Source organism: Scaptodrosophila lebanonensis, unplaced genomic scaffold, assembly GCF_003285725.1.
Source record: "Scaptodrosophila lebanonensis strain 11010-0011.00,11010-0021.00 unplaced genomic scaffold, SlebRS2 tig00000131-arrow-arrow-pilon, whole genome shotgun sequence".
NCBI classification, from domain to species: domain Eukaryota; kingdom Metazoa; phylum Arthropoda; class Insecta; order Diptera; family Drosophilidae; genus Scaptodrosophila; species Scaptodrosophila lebanonensis.
In genome coordinates this window covers 1,384,660-1,409,626 of record NW_022060584.1, presented here as the reverse complement: position 1 = coordinate 1,409,626, position 24,967 = coordinate 1,384,660, and the positions used below count along the sequence as shown (strand labels likewise).

General features: G+C 36.8%; 2 protein-coding genes across 2 annotated transcripts; both read right to left on the bottom strand.

Moving 5' to 3' along the window:
• Positions 1 to 753: 753 nt before the first annotated feature.
• Positions 754 to 24,320, bottom strand: LOC115629016 (serine/threonine-protein kinase meng-po). Its single transcript, XM_030525312.1, has 2 exons — positions 24,042 to 24,320; positions 754 to 2,846 (listed from the first exon to the last, which is right to left on the bottom strand). The coding sequence occupies exons 1-2, from the start codon at positions 24,052 to 24,054 to the stop codon at positions 1,489 to 1,491; spliced, it is 1,371 nt and encodes a 456-aa protein (XP_030381172.1). The 5' UTR covers positions 24,055 to 24,320; the 3' UTR covers positions 754 to 1,488.
• On the bottom strand, positions 18,985 to 19,601 carry LOC115629017 (E3 ubiquitin-protein ligase KCMF1-like). Its single transcript, XM_030525313.1, has 2 exons — positions 19,503 to 19,601; positions 18,985 to 19,451 (listed from the first exon to the last, which is right to left on the bottom strand). Exons 1-2 carry the CDS (start codon positions 19,511 to 19,513, stop codon positions 19,088 to 19,090), a joined length of 375 nt encoding a protein of 124 aa, XP_030381173.1. The 5' UTR covers positions 19,514 to 19,601; the 3' UTR covers positions 18,985 to 19,087.
• Positions 24,321 to 24,967: the final 647 nt, after the last annotated feature.

Sequence of the window (24,967 nt, the reverse complement as noted above, 5' to 3'; positions counted from 1 at the left end):
CTTGATTTCTTTATCCTGAAAACGGAGCTACTCTACCTTTTCTATTTAATAGTAGCCGGAATTAATTTTTGTTTTAAGATATCAAGATCTAAATAAAGGTTGCAAAGTCGCTGCTAGTTCTAGACTCCAGTACTTACCTCAAAGTACTCAGGCTTTACCCGAACGACCGTGTCCCCTAGCAATGGAAGTTCCTTCATTCAAACGAGTCTTCTCAATTGCTTTTTAAACTGTTGACCTTGAAGTTCTGCCCAACATGTTGTCATATTCTTAAACCACCTTAACGATCTTGGAATCCAACAATGGACTTCGCTTCATAAAAGCAGTTGACCGATCGAAACGACAAATGTGCTGCGTTCCTTTAAAATATTCGCTAAAGCAATATGCGAAATGGCATTATAAAAACACAAATTATAAACAAACTTGGACAATTACATAAGAATGCGCCCAGCTCGACAAGTCAACAACCGATTTTGGTTTTAAAACGTTACTTAATGAGGATGCTAGCCATAAATCTGTACGTTGAACTTCACACAGATGCTGCGAAGAGCGTCCTTTATTGCTGCCATCTTTTTGGGAAGGAATTTTATTATTTATCGCATAGAAAACAAGTCCATAAGCTCCATATATTAAGAAGTTTTTGATGAGGACAATAGCGCCATGCCAGTCGACCTCAAAATGAACTCAGAAAGAAAACAATGCATTGTTATTATTTCATATAAACTCGGTTTATGCTTATATATTTGTATCGTCTAGTATATAGGTACATGACTTATGTATATAGTATATGTATGTGTATAGTTATACATACATACGCATACGAGTGGGTGCATATTTCGATAATATATACAAAAAGACACAAAGTATACTACGAGTATATTATAGATACTTTATAGAGAGTTTGCACATTTAGAGTATAGGGGGCTTTTACAAATATACATGAAAACCTAGTGTTCTAATAATTGGTCATAATTGTTTGGGTGCGACTGCGCATCGCTTTAAAGTCTAACATTAAACACTAGATAATTGCATTAGTCGGTATGGTATCGTAACGTTAATAAATATCGTGTATACATATATAGCTGCAAACGAGCATATAAAGTAGGTAACGCGTATACTATATAAATCACACATTAAATATAAACTATAAATACATGTACATACATTTAAAAACCACCGTATCGGAAGACTAGAAGGTAACGCTAGTGGAAAGTAATCCGTCAACGTTAACGCTTACATTTTACAATTACCTTTCGCTTTTTTTCTCAACTCAATTTCTCATTCGAAATCGCGATTCGGTACAAATTCGTACTACTCATACTTTGTATACTGGTATATCAGAGATATACTAGATAATTTTGCAGTATGCCACAACAATTAAAATTTGGAGAAGTAACTTCTCTATATAGTATTATAAATATAATTGCACGATCTTACAGATCTACAAATTCTCAAATGTAACATTTGGTTTCAATAGCTGATATGCCCAATCTATTGTGCCACATCCAGTGCGTGCAGGCTTTCAATTTCGGGATCGAAGTTGGCGTCGCAGGTCGACAACCAATCCCAGACGCGCCGCCGCACCATAGCCTGATCAATGGGGTTATCCAAGCCATAGCTGGACATCATGCGCTTGAAACGCAGCTTATTCTCATCGCCCGATAGTCTGCCCTCGCGCTGGTTCAAATATATGCACGAGTCCTGATCGTGGTTGTTCGGCGAGATCAGTGTGGCCGATTTGGAGGCCGAAATGCGACACTCCACCCAGCGGTCCTTCATATATTTGTTGACCTCGGTGATCTTGCAACGGTCCTCGGGATCGTAGCTGAGATATTTGCGGAAGCACCGCATCAAACGCGGCGAAAAACGCCGGAAATTATCGGGAACTTTTGTGGTCTTGCGCTGCTCGTACTTCATGAAGTTGGAATAGGCCTGGTCCTTAACCCAATCGGCAGAGTGCCACGGTGGGTTGCCCGTCAAAATGTTGTACAATAGAATGCCGAATTGCCAAGAGTCGCTGATCGGCAAGCACTGAAACCGTTCGTTCTTGATTAGTTCCAGCTGCTCGGGCGGCACACAACTGGTCCACGTATGCTTCACCTTGTGGACAAGGAGACCCGTCTTGGTTGTTGCCCCAAAGTCGCAAAGCTTCACACGATTAAAGTCCGGCGTGAAGACCAGCACATTCTCTATCTTAAGATCTCGATGCACCAAATTCTTGGAGTGCATGAAACCCAGTGCCGAGCTCAGCTGCTCCGATATAGTTTTGCAGGCGGTCTCATGCAAGCCATTTGGTCCAATATTCGAGGCAAGATCGCCATAAGGTGCGTGTTCCATAGCAAATACATAGTAGTCCATGGTCTGGAAAGCCACCGCATAGGCGCTCAGTATGTGCCGATGATGGGAGAGCTCGTAGTTATAGTGGAACTCCTTTTGAAACTCCTTAATGGTCGTCAACTCGGCATGCACGGCCTTCAGCACCACCGTCGTATTAGTGGGCTTGTGGCGACAGAGCAATATCTTCGCAAAACAGCCCTCGGCCAGCGTCTTCTCTATGTTGTACTGATCGGCGAATGTCATCAATGGCAGCTCCACATCGGGTATCAGATGTATTTGTCCGCCATCGTTCTTCTCGGGCTTCTTGTAGATACTGCTCCGACGACTAACCGACGCTTGTCCGGGTACCTCCAACTTGCTGGTGCTCGTGCTGGTGGGCGTGAGGGGCGTGCTGCAGCGCTTCTGGTTGTTGTGGTTGGTGCAAGTGCTGCTGTTGTTGTTGCTGTTGCGGCTATTGGTGCTGCCACCATCGCCAAAGGAGCGGCGAAGGCGGAAGGAAAAGGAGCGTTTCTCTGCAAGAAAAGGGAATTGAATTGTCAGTCAATTTCAATGCACTTGGTGTTAATATTTGTACACTATTGTAAAATGCTCTTATTATTATTATTGCATACATTTTGAAATAAGAGTGTTAAGGACTATTAGTTTCAAATCTCTAGGTCACTGATGATGAATAGTTTTCTAAGCTTGTATAATATATTCTATAAAAGACATATTTTCAGAGCAACACTCATTTTCACAGCTTTGTATGGAGAAGAAGCCTACACTCGAATTTCTGCATACCAAGTTTATTAATACAAACACGTAAGCTTAATTTCACGTCAGATGTGTACAGATCAGATGACGATAAATATCTGAACGTCAGTTGTCGACACGTTAAATAACTGCTGCCTACATACACCTTAGATGCCTACTATTCAGATATATATCCGGCACATTACTTAACGTCTAATACTGACATACTTGCAGTAACATCTTCGTGTATTGTAAGTATATACGTCAGATGTATTAGCGTCAAATGACAACATCGCGTCATAGTTCGTTATATTTATGTTTGTATTAACACCACTAATCACACAAAAAGATGGAAAGATTAAACTCACATTTCTGAACAAAGCTCTTTATCGTGTCGGTTAAAAATGGATTCTTCAAACAAATTTGCAAATCGAAGCAAACAAAAAAAGTTTAAAAACTCTTAAGCTACCTTTTTTACAAAACACTACAGACTGCGCATTATTGGAAGACAGTGCCTGCTGATCAGACGAAAAGCATTCTCACCTAAGCTGGAGAACTCTTCTGCAGGCAGAGATAAAGTTCTTCCGTCGCTATAACGTCAACAAGAAGAAACTGTGAGCTGTGGGACCAGGAAAAATCGTTCCAAAAAGTTCTTTCTGAATTAAGAATATCAAGAATTTACAAACCATAAATAATCTTTTCCTTGCTGTTGCCTTGTATTTAAATTTAAATAATTAATTTAAATGGACATCGCATCAAATTAATTAATTGCATTTTAATAATTATCTTTCATTTAATTTCAATATCATCAATATCATTTAAAATGAACAGTATCATTGTGAATATAAGATGACCCTCATGTCCTTGACCTCCTTATTGTTATAATTTAGCCAAGATTTAATGAAATAAACTTTCTGCCGTCAAATCATTCAAAAATCCCTGGATCATCATAACTTTCCCACCTCATCCCCACAGAGTATTTATAGCGTAGAGCTGTGCTGGCAACAAAGTAACAGTTTCTGGCTCTGCTCCCGCAGTGGCATTAATTAAAAATTGACCAAAATGTTGTTGATACGTATTTCGCATTCTGTTGTTGTTGTTGTTGTTGTTGTTGTTGATGATGATGATTTATAACCAACTTTTGATCTGAACATGTTGCCTTTTTGCTTTTATGTTTCATTTATTGTTGTTTATATGGACGCATATTAATAATTTGCCTCCAACGAGAAACATCAAAATTCGCTTTACTTTACACGCAACAGCACAATACACGCCCTACCGTCTACCCCCCTACCCCCTACCCCCTACACCCCCTACATCCCCTACTGGGAAGGCAGCCACCCACGCGAACTTGCGAACGCCGCCAAATTGTCTGTGACAAAGCACCGAATGGAGCCCCAGCCCCTGAAAAGTCTTGAGTTATATGGCGCGCCTGATGGCCAAAAAGAAAAGGCAAAGACGTCAGCAACACTTAGTCATGGAAAATTGTGGCCGACCTGCCACCTACAGCCGTGATTTTACGTTTGATTTAATATAAACCTAAATATATAGTCGACAAATAAATGTGAACGAGCAGATCATTTCATTTCATTTTCTTTTTGATTTTCGTTAATTTAGTTTCAAGTTTGTAGTGCCGAGCAAAGGGGATGGTCATCATTGTTGTTGTTGCTCTAATTTGCTGGAAAATTGTTACTTTGCAGCTCAGTGAACATTTATAGGGCGTGATGTATTTGTAGAATTAATATTTCCACGAACTGTTTCTGACGTTTGCCTCCGCTCGTATTTCATTAAATGTCGCCGCAGAATTTTGGAATAGTTCCGTATACGTGTATGCTGGGTGCAAAATTAATTGCCGATTGCATAGCTAGAGAAATATTTTGATTTTATTTAGACAAATTATGACCCGTAACAAGAAACATTTGCTTTGCCGGCATCCGAAAAATGCATACCCATCACGATGATGATGAGGATGATGATGATGATAATGATCATGATTTTAATTTATGGGTGTGTGTTACGTCTGTCGATGTGTTGCGGTGATTTTGTTGCATCCTGTATGCCATACTTAAGTATTCTCACATTATAGGTGTGATGTGTGGGCCACAGAATTATTGTCTTATTGGGCACTCAAGTTTTGTGTCTCGACCATTACTTTTGTTGCCGTTCCAGAATCGTTTTGGCTCGAAGCCAGACTGTTAGACTGCCAGGCAGCCAACCACCCCCCCTTGGAACTGAAACTAAAGTAAATCAAGCTAACTAATTAGCAAACATTAAAAACCAAAACCATCAACTGACATACAAAAAGAAACTGCGTGCATTCATAAATCAAAAACTTTCACTTTTTCTTTCATTCTTTGCGCTTGGCCGCATATTCAAATTCAAATTTCAATTTGTTTTTTTTTTTGCACTTTTCTTGGCAATACTTGGCGAGCCAAAAATAAAAGCGACCACCTCTGTGGCTTCCGAGGCTTCGGCAGTTGTTGCTGCTTTTAAAAAGGGTCAGTAGTCGCGGTGCATTTGTGGCTAAAATTAAACAAACAGCAGCAGCAGCAGCTGTCGAGAGCCAGCGGCGCCGCAAAGTTTCCGCATAAAAAATAAGCATACGCCCCGTTGGCCAGCAACTTGTTGGGCTGGCCAGCCAATAAACAAAAACAACATTTGGCCGAAAAAGAAGAATTGTGAAATGCAACACAACAACAAAAACAACAACTACAACATTAGAGACATTGTTTCGCAGGAGTTTGACTTGCATGAACAATTTTTTGTTGGCGGCGACAACAACAACAACACACACACACACTATGTATGTATGTGTGTGTGTTTGTTTGTTTGTCGGATGGCACAGCCTCACATTGTATGACTGACTGCCAAAATGACTGTGCGGCTGCCTGGCCGCCCACTTCCCTTCTCGTCGCTTGGCAACCCGCCCATCACCATCATCGGCAACAGTGTGTGTCTGTGCGGCTCTTTGGGGGCATTGCTGACGTCAATCGGGTAAGTCGTTGTCGGTCGGCGTGCTATATACAAACACAAAAACACATATAGAGATGGGCACACACACACACACAGAGACACGCTGCTGCTGCGTCTATTTTGTTGGCCAAGAGGCGGCCGCCCAGGCAATCGCAATTCAGGCAGCCGCGCGGGCGTCTCCAACATACTCATATTGTATGTAGTTTTTGTTTTAGGCACGCACTCCCCAACCAACATAGTTGCATAAATTATATACTCGTATATAGTGCATACGTCCTACGATTTTCAGCCACATCGTCTAACATATCTCAGCTATTGCTACAATCTGTTTCATGATAAATTATCAAGATATATGCCCCCTGGAGATCGTTGGCCTGGACACACAAAAAAAATGAAAAATAAAACGATTACGAGTCTTAATGTCTAGGTTGAATTAATTATAACAATTTAAAACAAGACTAACTACACAAAACCAATCTAAAAACTCTTAAATTTATGACAAATAACAAACAATTTTACCATTGCTTCCGTGCAAATCCTACTGAAAGTTCACAAACGCATTTGTTGTTCAAAAAAGAACAAATATTTGTAATCTACAAGTAGAATAAATTGCCTTCAATTTTTTACAAAGAGTAGCAATTTCTTGAAGTACCGGGTTACCAGCTCTGGTAAAGTTAAAAAATGAACATTTGTTTCCCTTTAATAACGGCATCTTACTCATTTCTATATGGCTTCTTTTTCGACAAGATACTTATAGCCAGCCAGCAAGAGAAAACACATCAGACGTCAGAAGAGTAGAAGAAAAGTTACACCAATTTCTGATGAAACTAATTGAGGAAAGATGGATACAGATTAGCTAAAAAGAAGTCTGAAGGATTGAGAAGTTCCTTTGTGTAATAATCGTATATCAATCGTATCACTTAAGATTATAACGAATTAAGCCTTTAGCTATTTCCTGGAAATGAAAAATATCCTTTTTTTAACAGGGCCTGCCATAGTTCGACAAGCTGGCGAAAATCCCACAATGTGAGTTTGTTTCTGAGTATGTTCTTGGTTCGATTAACGACGCACCTGTAATGGCAGAAGCATGTTTGAAATCTCAAAGTTATCATACAGAACAACTCAGATCTCAAATATAGATGAAAATTTTAAGCCAAAAAAACAATCCGAAACTAAGGCAATATTCTTTAATTTGCTTGCCCTTTCAGTATATACTTAAAAGACTTAATGTCTGTTAATACAAGTATGTAAAATTCTAACAAATTCTATCATTTATTACTTTTAAGTTGTATATTATAAACTCACACTGAGATTCATATTTTGTTGCATCAAGTAAACAATTTTTTGTTGCCTCATCATTAGAATAATATCTGAATTGCGTTTAAGTGTTGGTTTCTCATGCGTGAAGGTGTTATTTATTCTATTTTTAAATTCAGTTTTGTTTACGAAAACAGAATTAGGTCAACAAAAGTTGTGTTACATTTACAAATGTTGTTTTCCGTTCCATTTGTTGTTTTCCACGAATACACATTTCATTTCGTTTTTACAGCTATTGGCAGAGATTTTCACACCTCATAAAAGGAGTACTGCTATGTGCTCAAGTTTATTTTTCCAATTGCTTTGAAACTTCTCAAGGTGTGTTTAGGAAAAAAATCATTAGTTTCTAAATTCATTTTCGGAGCACACTTTTGCTGAAAAATCAAATAGTACAAAATAATTAAAAGAAGTCCTGCAACATCTTAAAGCAATTGTAAGAAATAAAGAATTTATCGACAATTATCATTCCCGCAGAACCGTTGGAAGCTTTAGATCGCTCATCGCTTGAAATATGTTCCTAAACATTGTTCCTTCGATTTATTTTTAATTATAATATAACTATATTAAATACTATTATTTAATCTCTTTTTAGTTATATTTCACAGAAACGATCTTTAAACAAACCCTAAAACCGCACCCTAAGGGTATGCTGTTTAAAATGTCTTTCATTTCCATTTAATGCGAAACGCTTTTCACTAGAAGCCGGTCACACCATAAGCTTCCGGATAACTTATTTTGGTTTTATAATTTATGAGCCGCAACTAAATGTTGTTTATTATCGATTCATTTTTTTAAACCACCGTCCATATTTTAACCATACTCGTACTTTTAAATATTGTTTCTACGCCTCTAAATTTACTAAAACCACACATATATTATACGATTTAATATAAATTAACGCCTTTTAAACAAATTCTACGCCGTGCTTATAACAACAAAAACATTGAAAATGAAATTCAAAAGCATATACAAGTCGGCCGGCAACACATTTTAGATATTTTATGAAATTTTCTTTACGTTTTGCGTGCGTATTTTTTGCTTTCTTTAATCTGATGTCGGACAAGAAGTACCTATATGTTTACATATATTTGATTTTGTTTTGCGGTATTTATAATACGGCGTTTAATTTTATGATTGCCTTTCGTCTTTCGCCAGAGTATTTTTAGCAAAGTAGGCGTGTACCCAAGAATTCAAATTATTGATATACCCAAGCACTCGGCATTTTAGACCACACACATGCACAGACAAGTATGCGACGGGAAAATGCTTGGAAACTGCGCACATGACTTGCACTCGACGTGGTCAGAGGGTTGTTGGGTTGGTTGTTAAGCCGCATTTTAAGGTCGTTTTAGAAAGGCGCCTTGACAGGAGCCCAAGTGCATGTCAGTCACATTCACAGCTGCCACAGCTGCTTAATGAGCCGTGCACAAAAAGCACGAGCTGAGGACGTGTGAAAAGCAATTCATATGCAAATTACACAGACAGAAAAATTACATTAAAAAACCTAAACAGTGTGCACCCAAAGGGGTCGTTGTCTTTACATTGGAAAATGAGAGACACGGCTTAGAATAAATTATACACCTACTTTAAGATAAACATAAATTGAACAACTATTTTACATCAATTTAAAATGTTCAATCAGGTTGTCAGTAAAGTCAAAATTTTGTAGATGCAGAACAGGATCATATATGTAAGTCCACTGAAAAGGATTTTAAAATTTGTCAAAAAGTTCATCAAAGCAATTTAAATATCTTTGAATACCTTAGTAACGGCTATAACTAACAAAGATATATGAAAGCGCAGCAAAGTTTTTCAACAACTGGCAACTCTGCAAAGACATACCAATCGATATCGATACTAATAGAACACACGCACTTATCGATAGATGCGCAACGATTGTTGTAACGATATATTAGCGCGCATTTCTTCTTGTACACGAGTCTACTAATTATCATCGTTAAATAAGAACATGTTTTAATCTTAACTCTGACTGTCAATAATTGATTGATGATGTGAAGCTTGTTCTATTGTAATTAGTTATATGATTGAAAATGTATTTACATTCGTAAATCTTGGAGTATTTTTTGATTCCAACTTTAAAGAACGACTTCTCTATACCACTAAGCTTCTGAACAGTTCGCAGATAGGGTTTGTACTTGAATACTACTAAAGAGAGAGTATAAAGAGCATATGGATCGGTTTGAATTTTATCAAAAAGAAGCAGACTAATCGCAGTACGGTTTTTGTGTTGTATTCCTCCACAAAATACTAGATTCCTCTGTGCTTTTAGGTCGCCTTTATTACTGAACTCCTTCCAGACCAAATAGATTTGCAACGATCTTTTCCACTTTCTCTCTCTCTCTCTCTCTTTCTTTCTCTCTCTCACTCTCTCTTTCATCTCGCCAGTTCAGGTTTCATGATTGACTAATAATTGTCGTTAATCGGATCGGAAATGCTCAGTTAATTTTTTGGTTTGTGAATACAAATTTATACCATGAATAAAAAAGTATACCAATTAATCACCTTTTCTTTAGGAGATTGTGTAATTTTCCACTTTTTGAGTGGTCGTTAAACGTTTGTGCTTTCCCATCTTTCGACCACTAACTAATCTTCAACCTACCCATGGAAATGGACTGATTCATCTGGGCATTCTTATTTTTCTCGCTGTGTATGTACTTTAGACTGAGAGCGGCAGCAAGAAACGCCAACGCGTTTCGTTTTATTTTCCATAATTTATTTTAATAGTTCCGCTCTTGTATTTATTACATGCATATGTCTTTCAAAATGCTCGCAATGGCTGGTAAACAGCAAAAGCAACAGCAACAACAACAACACCCAGCTACAGACATTTTTAATTACGCGACAAATAAAAAATATATTATGTATATAAAAATAAAAATTACACTGCTGTTCTATGTGTGCATGTGTGTGTTTATGTTTGAAAGTAAAATCGCCTTTTTTTTGCTTTGCGCAGACATTCCTCAAGGTAAGGTCAAGGCGAGTGTCGACGTATGAGCGACGACTCATTTATCAAATAAATGCTGATAATAACACGAAGAGCTCACAGGGCTCGAGCACATAAATTGAATTAATTTTTAGTTATGAGAGGTGAATGGCAAAGTCAAAGTCAGGCAATATTTTATGCATAAGTGGAAGGATACAGATACAGTTTAAAGAAATGTTATGCACATTCAATTACAAGTGGCTGTTCTCCTCTGTAGAAACAAATGCTTTATATACTTATAGCAATTCGATGTATTGATTATCCATGTTTTTTCGCCAACAGAACAAATTAATTATAAGTTTGTAAGTAAATAAAAAAACACTCTGGGTTTTAAGACTATCTTTAAAACATTGTTGAACATATACAGTAGAACATTTTATATCTAGGCTGTTCTATTTGTTTTCAAATGTGAATCAATAAGTAACATTAAATAGTACTTTAAGCCAATTGCGAGATTTCGACACCCACAAGTGAATCGGTTTCTTCACTCTATAATATTCAACAGCTTCAGATCTTACGCTTCAGTGTTCTTTTATAGATTTTTCAAGTGTTTAATATTTGTTTTATAAATAAAGTATATTTCTTTAATTTCCAATAAAGAAATGAAATTCATTTTCGAAAATGATATCAATGAAAAAAAAAGAAAAATTATCAAGCACTTTGTCCTAAAAGCGTTGGTCTAGTTAGTTGCTAATTTTCTTTTTGTCTTGTTTCTTGATTGTGCCTTTTTGGCAGTATTACATATGTATATATACTATTGATTCTCCAGCTGAATGAAAAATTGGCACCAGTGTACAGCCGGAAAAACGAGCACACGCCAACATTGGGGGTCAGTTTGAAAACAAAACAAATATCTTTAGAAAATAAATAAATATATTGCGCTAGAGCAACAAATCTGTAAAAATATAGAAATAAATAAATATGCCAAGTTGAGATAATTCGAACGGCGCATTCTATATGTTGCATAGCTTTCTTCGTGTTTATAATTTTGTGAACATGTTTGCTTCGATTCTGGGGAAAACACTCAAAATGCAGCGAAAACCTATAAATAAGTGTAAGTACGGCTAATAACAATATTTGCATTGTAATTTACTAAATACTGTTCACTGAATCTGACGTCAACGAGTGGGCGCGAAGGAGGTCTTTATATAGTTTGCTATATGGCGAGGAAAGTAAAACAAAAACTTGTAAGCTGCTGTAATTAGTTGGCAATTAGTTTGCTTTATTTATGGCAGGAAGAATGCCATTTTAAAGTGGTTTAATAGCGGGGCAAAATTTTATTATTTTATAAATAGCTTTAGGCATTAAAGGGCGTAGTATAAACGCTTTTCTCAAACAAAGATTAAATGCTACAGCGCCCTAAGGGAAAAAGGTTGCACTTATATATTGGCAGTGTTTATTCTAGCAACAAATTCTGGATTTATTAGATAATGTAATAGGATTGTAATGCAAGGACGGTGTATTTACTTAGTAACTAAATTACCAGGCTGAGTTATATCATTGTAACTCTGTAATGATTGGTTTAATAGTTATGAATCATTTAATTACAGCGCACAGTGGGGCTCCAGAGCTTTTTCTATTGCGAAAATGATGACCCAATAAAAACATAATCACGAAACGACTAAAATTTGAGAAATCCTTAAACCTTGAATCAAATCCATTCTTCTCCTTTTAGCTTCTCCCTATAAAATGTATTTAAACATATATCCTAACTCTTTAAGCAAAAGACGCAGTACGGCATTTCTTGTTCTTCCATCGAGCCACAAATAATATCGCTTATCAAACAACAGCCCACAAATAACAACGATTAAGGCGGCCATTTTGAAAGTCCGCAGACAAACAAATACAGAAAAAAGCAAATGTCATTTATTTTGCTTTAAGAAACAACCAGAAAACATATAATATATTTAAACAACAAAACATAAGCGCTGCCAAAAAGTTAAAAGAACTTTGTCAGGCGCGAGACAAGACCAACAACAAAAACAATGAATGAGTACAATACTCAATAGTCTCACGTGCATAGCCACTTATGTATATATGTACATAAATACAATATATGGATAAATGTAGTATATGGATATTTATAAATAAATAGAGCAGCCAGACAGCCAGTTAAGACTGGTTTTGGGTTGCCAAAATTTGATTGGAGTGCGCTCCAATTAAGTGAGCGCCGAAATGTAATCGTTTTGTTGCACAACTTCTAAGGCTTTTCTATTTCTGTAAGTCGTTCTGTTTTCTGTCCGACTGTGTTGTGTTTTGCAGTAATTTTCCGAAATGGCTAGTAAGCCCCGACTGATGAAATCAAAATATATTTTTATCTCTGCTCGATTTCGGCAGAAAGGTACATAAATAAGACTAATAATGTTCAATAAAGCTAAATATTTGCTGTCACACTCGCAGACATCGGACTGCGTAAAACATTCTGTTTCAACCAACACTTTATATAATATTTATCGACTTCTTCTTATTCAATTAATTATACTACATATAAGTATACACAATATTTTGTCAAACGTATGTAGTATGTGTTTTCATTTACGTTTTTTGTCACATGCAGGTGTGTGTGTGTGTGTGTGTGTGTGTGTGTGTTTGCGACGTGACGGCTAAAACGTAGAAAAAAGTTTAATAATTTATTAAATACTATAAAAATAAAATAAACAGCTCGGCTTGCTTGCTTTGGGTGGGAGAGCGGAAAACGTTCGACGCCCACACAATTTCGCTTTCGATTGTATTTTCATTTCATTTGCAAGGTGTGGAATGAAAAGTGGTGGAAAAACGAAGGACAGCCACATTGGCAAAACGTAAGTAGAAAGACAAGCAAAAACTATAAAGAAAAGATAAGCTGAGCTGAGCTAAAATGTGCTGAGCTCATGAAAATCTGAAAACTTTTTAAGCCGCTTTTCTAATTTAAAGTGTAATTAAAGAACGAAAGAAAAGCTAAGGTTGAATCATTATAGCAGCTATGGATAACAAAGAAGACTTGCCTTATCCATAAGAGTTCAAATTGATTAAAAACAATATGTAGACTCTCTTAGTACCAGACGAAACTAACACTATAAGTTGTGGAGCAGCTATTGTAATTTTTTTTTATCTCAATAAATTGTATTTTTTGTTGTGTTTTTTCTTTTATTGTAAAAATCGCAAGCCAAACATTTCGAGTCGTAAAAAAAGGGCTGCCAAACACACACTAATTGACAAACTTTACACGAATGTAAAAGAAGTTGTTACCAAGTTAAGAAAAGAAAATAGTACTATTGGTCTAGTTCAACTCAACCCATGTAGCTTAAGGAAATACCTAGTCCTTATCTATCTATATAAAAAGCTGTATGTATATATCCTTAAATTCGGTTGTCTAATATACTTCTAAAGACATCATATTTATTACAACTGATTGATGAACTCATGTGAGATCGTTATTTAAATTTAATTTAAAACTATGCCTCTCCTATGTGAATACAACTATTCGCCTACTTCAGCCCAACCGGCTCTTTGGATGTTAGTTGCAGCTTAAAGTAATTTATACATATCTACTAATCGATTTAAAATCTGCCTATATGTATGTTGTAATTGCAATTGGTTTATACTACACATATATTACGATTGATTGCTTAACCCTTCTGAGGCCGTAAATCAAATGCTTAGCCAGATCTTATGGCAAGAGGCGGTTATTTAAACAATTAATAAATAGGCTCGTAAAATCATAAAAGTGGAGCGTTTATTTGAACATTTCTACACCCGTTGAGTGCGTTGATATGTAAAATGCGATATTTTTATTGCGTGTCAATGGCAACACACGCGTCATAACGCACCGACCGCCAACCAGCCAACCAGCCAGCCAGCCAGCCAGCCAGCCAGCCAGCCAGCCAGCAGCCAACCTGCTAGCCAAGCAGTTGACCAAAAAAATCATCTCACAAACCTGAGCATTATACAGTCGGTCGGCCGTATATATTTTATATTTCAGCTGCGTCGACAGCGACAAACGACAGCGGACAGAGGCGACCTTGTGCTATGGCTCAACGCGTAGAAAGCAACAACAAAAAAAAAGGAAAATTAAAGAAAGAAAGAAAATATAAGTATCTACGAGTTTGAAGACAAACGCCGGAGAACATTCGTCAAAGTGTAAACTTTTTTTAAGATTCACATTTGTTGTATTTACGAATAATAAATACAAAAACTATTTCTATATTGCTCGCCTGCATATTATGTAGTTAAAGTTTCTTTGTTGTGACACACGCGGCGTATGCGTAATATTCTTAATTTTCTTCTTTTTCTGCACTGCGAAAGTTTTGCTTTTATGGCTGCGCATTAAATACAAGCAGCAGTTATTTTATTATTTGAAATCCACTTTTGCTTTGCCTCTGCGCATATAAAAAACAAATTAGCATAAATCACATTTTTACGGCAGCACCAAAAAAAAAAAAAATGCTGCTTGACATTCGCTGTTGGTGCTGGCTGTTTTTTTTTTTGCTCTCGAAATAAATGTTGACGCCGTGCCGTTGGCTGAAGTTTTTTACTGCACTTCTACTTGTTTATCTTTTTCATTTTTGGCTTTTTATGACAACTTGAGGGTGTGCATAATTGGGTTTCAAGTTCAAAGGCACAGTTCGCTATAAAAAGAGCTGTTGATAAGAAATTGCAAGAACCGACTTAGCACCATTCAGGGCAACTCATCGCTAAGTTTCCCCATAAATATGTGACCTAATTGTCAAGCATTTATTGTGTGAGCATGGACATGGATAGAAGGTCGCTTTTGATTGTCCCTGTGAGCTGTTTGTGGAATAACTCCTCCTTGCTGCATCTGCTTCGCAGCCATAAACCAAAACTAAGACAACAATATAGCAATAAATATCATCAGCACCTTAAAATGAGGAGAGACTTTATGATTTTAAGTTCACAGCTCATGGAAAATGTTTCCTTTAGTTTTCCCGAATGAAGGAAAATGAATTTTCAAATCCGCAAAATTGTCATTATAGCTGAAGGTTAAAATTAAAAGCCATGTTAAATCAACTGTTTTATGCTTAGACAAATTATGTAAGTTCTCGGTGTGTTTTGTCTAGAGTGGTAGAGACAACCAGCACATTAGTGATACCTCTCGGTAATTTCCCATAGCTGAAGGAAAAACAAAGAAACAGCGAGGCGCATAAAACATGCCCTCGAAGAACAACTTAATTTGCTCGATCTAGTGGCCAGCCGATCGAACTGCAAACCTTTCAACGCCCTACCTGCCCCTGCTACCTGATATGTTTGCAGGACATAGAATATATATAAGAGCAACTAGAGTATTGTTAAGAGTAAGATAGTTAAAAGCTTAGTAATATGGTTTTCTGATTTTCATTTCTTTACGTCGTGTATTTATTTGTTCCTCTTTAGTATTCAAGGGTCTGGTTTCTCGTCATGCTTCAATTATTTGCATGAGATAGTTTTATAAACGAACGAACAGGCAAAATAATTGATTAATTAAGAACAAACAAATAAATAGCGTTGTCCTTGAAAATAAGTACTTTTTGCCATTTGTTTGCCACTTCAACACCTCAAGTGCCCCGCTAAGCACTAAAAGCACTTTCTGGCAGTACTTTGTGTTCATTTGCGTCAACTTGGGCAATTTTTAAAGGCTTTTAAAGTTCCATGAAATGGGGAAAACTATAAAAAGCGAGCGCGTTCAAAACAATTGCAAGTTTCAAGAGGTTCGTTGCACCCACTACGCAGACACAGCAACAACAGCAACAACAACATGAACATTTGCAATAACTCACAAAATTAATTGCAGAGAACAACAAACACAGAAACGGCCTGGATGGGTGGGTCGGTGGGGCGTCCGCTGAAAGGCGTACAATTTTAAAATGACTTGGCCATTAGCCGACGCGTTGATAAAAAACATCTTGGAATCCAGCAACAGCAACAACAACACCCAATCTATAAATAGCTAAGCACATTACAACAAGAGCCACATTCAGACACACGCGTCTACAACCCCAGCCCCAATTAAAATTCATAAACAAATCGCGAATATGGATGGCGATTTTGAAGCAATTCTCTCATCTTTCACTTCACTTCTGGCCATATTAATTTAATTTATTCATTAGCGGGCGCATAAAATTGTCCTCGCATCATGTACCCGACAACATTTCTTGTTTATTTGGCTAATATTAAACAGTATGTTCAAAACGTAGGACACGAGTTGCTCGTTCCGCCACTTGCCACAATATCTCAAGAGTTCAAATTCCCGTACATATGGATATAGACACATATATTTGAGCGTGTATTGACTGTCTGCGTTGAAAATTACGCTTTGCCGGCAATTGACTTCGCACTTCATTAATGCGCTTCTCTGCTCATTGCCGAACACTTTTACGCATAAGAATCGAGCAAATAAATACACACATTTGCTACAAATATATATACTTATATATATTTATATATGTGTATAGTACATGTTTTGAAATCTATGCGCATATGCGTTGCGGGCGTGAGGAAATTTCTGACGCTCACTCATTGCCAGAGCTATCAACAACCGTACAATTTCTGGCTAATTTTATTTCCGCTTTACTCGCTCAGCCGCACAACGACATATCCAATATTCAATATTCAATATTCGATATTCGGTATTCAATGTTTGCTTAAAATCAATCAAAATCTGTGCGCATTGCTTGACTGGCTTTTAAAGCGAAATTATAATTAATAAACATTAGACATTAGATTGTATACATACACTTCTGATTTGCAGCAGTCACATGCCGTCTGTCGCACTACATGGCGTATTAGTGATATACATTTCTATGATCTATTTTGAAACGATTCATAAACATATGCTGCTTGCGTAGCAATTAATTTGTTTTCTGATTAGTGATTGAAAGTGAATATTAATAGCCCCAAATAGGGGTTGAGTGGGGAAGACTAAGGCACAGGCGAGTACGTATTTATGGGTTCATTAATTGGGTCACTTCTACAAATTATCGTCTGATGAATGATGATCGATGAATGAATAAGTTGTGTTCGTGTCTATTAAAATTATAGGCTAACGAAAGACATTTCACTTTCATTGCGACTAATTGGATGTAATTGGCTAGCCCATAAAAAACTTATGTACTCCACCATTCCCCCAATTGCCAAAAGAAATGTTTTCAATGTAGAAATTATTAAAGTTAGGTTAGGTAGCATTAGATAATGTAAGGTAAGGTAAAATAACATTAGGTATGGTTAGTTAAGATTAGTAAAGGTTAGGTAAGGCTTGATAACATTTGGTAAGGTTTCCTAATTTATGTAAAGTACAACTTACTTTGGTAAGGTTAGGTAAGATTAAAATAAGGTTATGTACGGACATGTGAGGTTAGGTACAGTTAGGTCCAGTAAAAAAAAGAGTTAACAAAGTTTCAATTTAAAGGTCCATGAATGTTGGCAAGATAAGGCATGTTATGTTAAGGTTGGCTTAAAAATATACGCTTAAGCACGTTGAAGTAACATCTGCTTAAGTTAAGCGAAATAAGGTTAGATTAGATTAGCCATGAACTTAGGTTTTAGGCTTTAGCTTAGTTGCAGCCCATTTGCATTAGTCTAGTAAAGTATTCAATAATCCATTTTAAAAAGCAGTGATTTATTTTCGAACTTGACTGCCACAGGGACCTAGATTTCCAAAGTTCTTCCGGTCTTTGAACGTCTGACTTAAATTGCACTTAATGCCTCAATAAAGACAACAATGCAGCCATATAATGACACATTTTCACGTCACTCAAGCAGTCGAATGGCGCCCAATTGTATTTATTTGTTTTATGCCCAATCACTCACAATTCGCGTATCGAAAACAAAACAAAGGCGCTGGGGAATTTACTTGTTTATTTTGTAAAAGCTGCAAATTGAAACGTGTGGGCAAAACACACGCAAACCCATTTGCCATAGACGGGAAACAAGTTTCTTGACCGCCTTCAATCAGCTGGCGAAAATATGGCCACGTGTGGCCGCAAAGTCAACAAACTTGTCAGGCCAAACCCTAAGCTTCTTAATTGAGAAGTTCCCCTCCCTAGTTATTTAGAAATATGTCTTTGTAGCTGTCTTCATTGGAAACGACGAACCAATTTAGTTTTAAAGCCACATGTTTGAAAACATTATTTTAAAGTGCTTTCAGACAGCCAGACAAAACGAAAGCAATTTAATGATGTCTCTCTATCCCTCTCTTCCTAATGAAAGGAGTGCCATTCTCTAGAAATAAATTTAATCAAGCCCACATTTAACTACAAAATTTCGCGACTTAATTTAAGAGGAATGACGAGTAATTAGTAATTAGGCAGATAGTTTGCACACAAATTATTTATATTTACTAAAATGCCTTAAAGAGTAAATTTCAAAAGATTTCTAAAGTAAAAACTGTCTTTTGGTAAACAATAACATTCTTGACAAATTAGAAAAATTGGATTGCAAATATTTTGCCACTCCACGTCTAAACCAATGGTCACACATGCAAATAACATGTAAAACCCTTAACATACTTGTACTTAGTTCCTTAGTTCAGTACTATGCAGCAGAAAAACTATTAAATTATGAATTATATCTTTTAAGATGACATTATATTTGTGGCATACTTAACACTATTGCGTGCAAATTATTTTCCAGTCTGACCATACAACCCTTACTTCATACTGTGTAGCGTTTTATTTCTGCCATTATGTCGTTATTGTTACAGTTTCAATTCAAAATAAATGTGTAAGTAACAGTCCTCAACATTTTTGCGTCCTTCTACAGGTGTAAGCGATAGGTGAGCAGCAAATTGGGATCGGCATTTGGATGGTTGTGGGTAACATGCTCCTCAAACTCGGCCAAGTTGAAGTTGTGCATCTTGCAGTAGGGGCAGCGTATCAAAATGGGATATTTGCCCGACTCCAGCTCCTCCCTGGTGTAAAACAAGGCCAGGCTGGCCGGAGTAAAAATGCACTTCATGGCATGATCGAACTTGTGATCGTCGGTGGTCACATCCGAGGCGAAGCAGTTGTCGCACAAATTGAAGCCATCTTCGCAGGCCAGGCAGTGATAGCGCCGACCCATAAAGTCCCGCTTCTTGCATCCGTTGCAAGTAACGCCCACATGGCGAGAAAGCTCGTCGCTGGACGGAAAGGGTATTAGCTTTGGTGCAGCTTTGATATCGTTTACCTACTTTTCTTCCATTGTGCCCAGATGTACTTTTATCGGTACAGCTTGCTTTGAATAAAATAAATAACTTGCATATATCTAGACCTGTCCGTATAAATGTCAACAGAAAAGTTAACTCAAGGCAAGCTAGGAAAGTCTACAAAAGGTTCGATAAAAAATTTTAAAATAAACAAAGATGTAATAGAGTCTAGAAAACCCTTCTGTTTTTTTCTTTAGCGGGTTACCAAATAGTTTATGGATTTAAAAACCTTAAATGAACTTTAAAAGAACGAGTGTGCTACTAACTGAAATCTTAGAGCTAATTGTTCCCACTATGTCATGGATTTGACCTTTAAATACCAACGTTGTTCGTACTTAAAGAGATTTTTGTGACAATCATTAATCTCATTTAATTTATTTAATTGAAAGGTTGTTTGTCTGTGATATAATATTTCATAAGATAACTATGTAGAGCTAAATCTAATTTTCCCACAAGATATTCTTAACAGTTTAGTTAAGTGTACTCCGAAGTTAAAGGTCAGAGAAATAAATAGAATTAAATAAAGTTAATACTTGTATTTCGTTTAATTGAGTATGCTGAGAGTTAAACTATGAATAATAGTAGCTCCAGTAAATATAAAATCTGTCTATTTATCTCTCTTTCTGTCTATCTAGTTAGCAATATCCACGTTCTATCTATCTATTAATATATTTATCTATATATTAAATAATAGTAGCTCCAGTAATTATAAAATCTGTCTATTTATCTCTCTTTCTGTCTATCTAGTCACCAATATCTATAATTCTATCTATCTATTAATATATTTATCTATATATTAAATAATAGTAGCTCCAGTAATTATAAAATCTGTCTATTTATCTCTCTTTCTGTCTATCTAGCTACCAATATATACCAATATTCTGTTTATCTACCTACTACATATCTATCTTTATATTCATTTTTATATCTATCTATGTCTATGTCTATAACTCATTAAAAGAAAGTTTCAATTGCTTACTAATTTCCTTCTAAAGTAACTTAAGTGCAATTCTCTCTAGCGTAAAACTTTCAAAACTCTACGTTCAAAGGGACGACCAAATGCCATTACTTTGTATTCGAATCGTGTATTACAGCATTACGACCACATTCAACTCTGAACTTTTGCTGACGGCATTTAGAAATTTACTTTGCTGCCAGTAGCCAAGCCAGGCACATTGAGCGCCATGTCAAGCGTGTCTAATACGAACACAAGCACAACAACAACTAATGGCATACAAAATAGCAACAGACTTGTGGCAACGACAAACCCATTTAGGGCCACTTGTAAGACCTACATACGAGTATGTGTGTGTTACCTGGCACCCGCACAACACACAACGAACCTATTGAACCAAATGGCAAATAAGGTGGCTGGCTGGCTTACTGAACTGGACGCTTCTCAGGCGCAATCAAAGCGCATTTGTACTGAGCTCGTTGGTTGGCCACCCACTCACATAATTCAATACAGTCAGCACACGCTAAGTGTGAAAATGTGGCGGAATTAGTTTCGAATTGAAGCCAGAGAATATTTATCAAAATAATGAAATACCTGGGATGCCATTTAAGCAGTTAAGCTGAACTTTGCTTTAACTTTAGCTGTTCTTGTATAATCTTGTTCGAGAGAGACCTATTTTATCAAGTTCCCTTAAGCTTTTTCAGGAGTGAGTATCCATAGATTTAACCTAAAATTACATTACAATTAAATATTGAAAACTATATCGAAATTTTGGAGTTTACTTTAAGAATATTAAAAAATTGTTTTCAAATAAAAAAAATAAAATACTTGATATGGGATAATGGTATATTTTAGTTATGGAAATCGTCCTCTGCAAGCAACCCAGATATCAACGAATTTCTGCTGCCATTCTTCATAACTTAATAGCCACGCTTTCAATACATTTTCGGAGAATGGGAATATTCCAACATCGCTACACAAATTATAACCCAACCGGACTTGGCATTACATATCCTTATATCCACGTCTTTCCACTGGAAACACCATTTTCACAGAGGTATCTGCTGATTGGCTCCCCATTTCAGTGACCAGTGTACCTTGCATTAAACGGGAAGGAATATTCTTGGACATATGTACGTACCCCACTACAATTCTCTGCAAACAGTTCCGACAATCACAAACAAAAAACACAATCCAGAGACTTATAGAAGTCTTCAATTTGCGCAACCTCTTTTAATTATAAGTTGCCCCAATCGCCATAGCAGCTAATACGTTTGTTTTTATAGATAGTATTAGTAAAATATTCGTAGAATTACTCTAAAAAATAATAATCTTAGCAATAACAGTATAGCTATCCCAATCGGCCTCAAAGTAGTTCTATTATGTATTCCAGCATAATATGGTTTACAGATTCGTTCTAAAACTACAACTCAATTGAAGAATTTGCACCTGCACTACAATAAATTAAATTCCCTTAATTTCCAATAGCCACTGTCAGCTGTAGTGCAACAGAAGGACACTACCGTTGAACATGTTCAAGGATATAAAACACACATCGAACAAATAGACAGAGCTGCCAGCTGCCAGGAGGAGAGGCACGTACTATCCTCACGTCCCAGGGGGAACCACAGCAGTGCCAACTCTGCAACTGTTGATGAGTGTCCATATACGAGTACACACATGACTATAGATGTGAATACTCGTACTGAGCCCTGCATATGTATAAGTAGATATATACATAATATAGAACAAATCAGAAACACTCTGCTCTCGTGCGTCATTCGATTATGACTTGTATAGAGGGGTCGTCGTCGTCTATCCGTCTGTGCGCGCCCACTTTTCACTCTGGATTTATTTATTTTGTTTTGTATGAACAGAATTCGTAGAATTAAGAGAATTGTGGCAGAGTAGGTTGGCCCGGACTCCCAGTGGGGGGTGATGAATGCCCCCAGCAGACCCAACCCGAGCGGCGTTATGATAATGACGTCGGCGTTGTCGCCGATGTCTTTGCTCGTTTTGAGTGTTGTGGGTCGTGGGTTGTGCGTGTGTGGTTTATTTTTAGAAACTGTGGCTAGGTTCACTGGCAGGATAATTGAAAAGCAAGCAGCATACAACTCAGCAGGATACGATTTCGTTGTCCGTCTCTCCACTTGTCACTTGTTCTTAATTGAAAGAGGGAAAAACTCTGCCCCTTTCTGTGCTGGCGTGTGTTGCCGGTTGAAAAAGATTATTTATATAACAATTGCTGGTTGCAACATCTTTTGAGGTTGAGCTAACAATGGCATAGAGAATACTACATAATGTACTGACATACTACATCATGTAATCTAAGGACATTGTGTGTGATGCAGTAACACATTTGCTGATTGACGCATTGACATGTCATCAGCCAAATGGATTATGCCAAATGGATTATACCATTATGCCAGGCAGCTTCAATTACAGCCTCCTGCAGGAATAAATTATAAGACAGTGCGTGCTCTGGAAACATGTCCTACAATACAATCAACAATTGCTGTTACGAATTTTAATTAAAGTGAAAAGTTTCCCACTGTTTGTTCAGCCGTTTGTCTATACGTTCCTTTAAATTTGTGAAACTACTCAGTCTAGAGCCAGCCAAACGAAATTTTGTACTTTCTGAGCGTTTTCCAAATACTTCAGATATTATATCTGTTTGGTAACCTTTCAATCATAATTGGACCTTTTATAAGCGATTTCTGTTGAGTCAAATACCTTGTAAATAGGAAAATATTTATACATCATTTTGAACTGCTTTTAATGTATTTTATATAGTTGATAGATATAACTGCTTTATTTAAATTCTAATAAGTATTTTAAACAGATATTGCAAGGCAATACAAAACTGGTAGGCATTATACTATTCGAAAAATCAGTTTTAAGTCTTTTTTTTAAAAAAAAAAACAACCTTCTTTTCCTCCAAAAACATGCTACGCGTATCAATACATATGTCAATGATCAGGCATATTTAATATACTTTACGTTACTAATTGCTTTTTTTGCAATTAAAAAAATTAATTATAATTATTACTGAACCTTCGCTCCATTGAAATGGTCAGCATCAATGCACCAAAAACGAATACAATATAAGCTGCATTAACTTTTTTTAAATTTCTCCGATTTATAGGGATTTTGGATCTTTAGGGGAAAAAAGGGTTCCGAAACTAATATGAAACATCTGCATACAAGTTTTATTGTGTATTCTAGGCCGCCCTTCGGCCTAGAAGGCTAATTGGGTATTTTTCTGTGGGAAAATTTCAAAACGAAAGGGAAATAACCCAAACAGTAAAAAATGGATGTTTTTCTTCATAGCGTAAGTGGCAATTAAGATGTTTTTGCTTTCAAAACCTAAAAGGAGTAAATGGGGCTCCAACGACTTTTCTAGGGGTCTAATTTTTTGGGTCTTTCTATGCAAAAATTAGAAGCTGAATGAGTAATGAAAATCCATAATCTACCCAGTTATTGAGAATATGCCATTAACTTTAAATATTTTTTTCTGTATTTTTTTTATAAATAAATATAAAATTAATTATAATTAAAAAACTACTCACCAATAGTGCCCATTTCCAGTTAGTTTTCAATGCTCTGCAGTAATCCGTAAAATGTTATTCGTAATCCCAAAATGCTGGAATGTTGTCTTTTAGCGTTTGGCGGCTGTTGGCTTAAAACACAATTGATTGATTGAGTTGACCAATTGGACACAGTATTGAAGTTTTCACGCCGAAGCAACAGTTTCTGTTCTGCAACAGTTTTCCTCTATTGTTGGCAAACAAAACTATGGTGATAGGCAGAAATCACTCTTGGACAGTCACATTGCAAATGGCCGTTGTTCGAATATTTTGTGCAACAATCGTAATAATTATGTGCAACTTTTCTCATCCAGCCAACGAAACTCTCAAGGTTACAAATACTTAGCAGAAGTGTTTGTTTAAATCTTTGAAGCGACACAATGCACAGAAATCATAGCACGGCAAAATATCACGAACAGATAGTCGAACATACAATATAGTATATGTATTCATATATAAATGAGAATATACTTGTATGATGATAGGTTTAAGAGGCAGAGGTGAGCGCGCAAAGAACGAAATGCACACTCTGAAAAAATACACAACACAAGCAGCGAAAGACGCGACGTCGTCCACACGCCAGGAGTTTTCGTTAAGAATGTTTTCACATTTTCCAAGTGGTTCGTTTTTATATTTGTTGCATCGGCGACGTGCGTCGTCGTCCAAGTCGTCGTCTTTGTCCGTCGAAGACACTTCGGGCATGGACAATCGTGTTGGCTTCTGGTTCGGCAAAAGTTTTGGCTTTTTGGCGGCCCGCTCTTTCAAACAAATTTTCTCTCAATTTCCATGTTGGAGGAAAGCGAGAAAGCTTTCCTATTTGGACACAGAAGCTTTCCTCAACACAGAACACTGCCATTGTTTTGGCTTTGTGGGCGGACGCCGTGAGTTCAATGCATTGTGCGTAGATT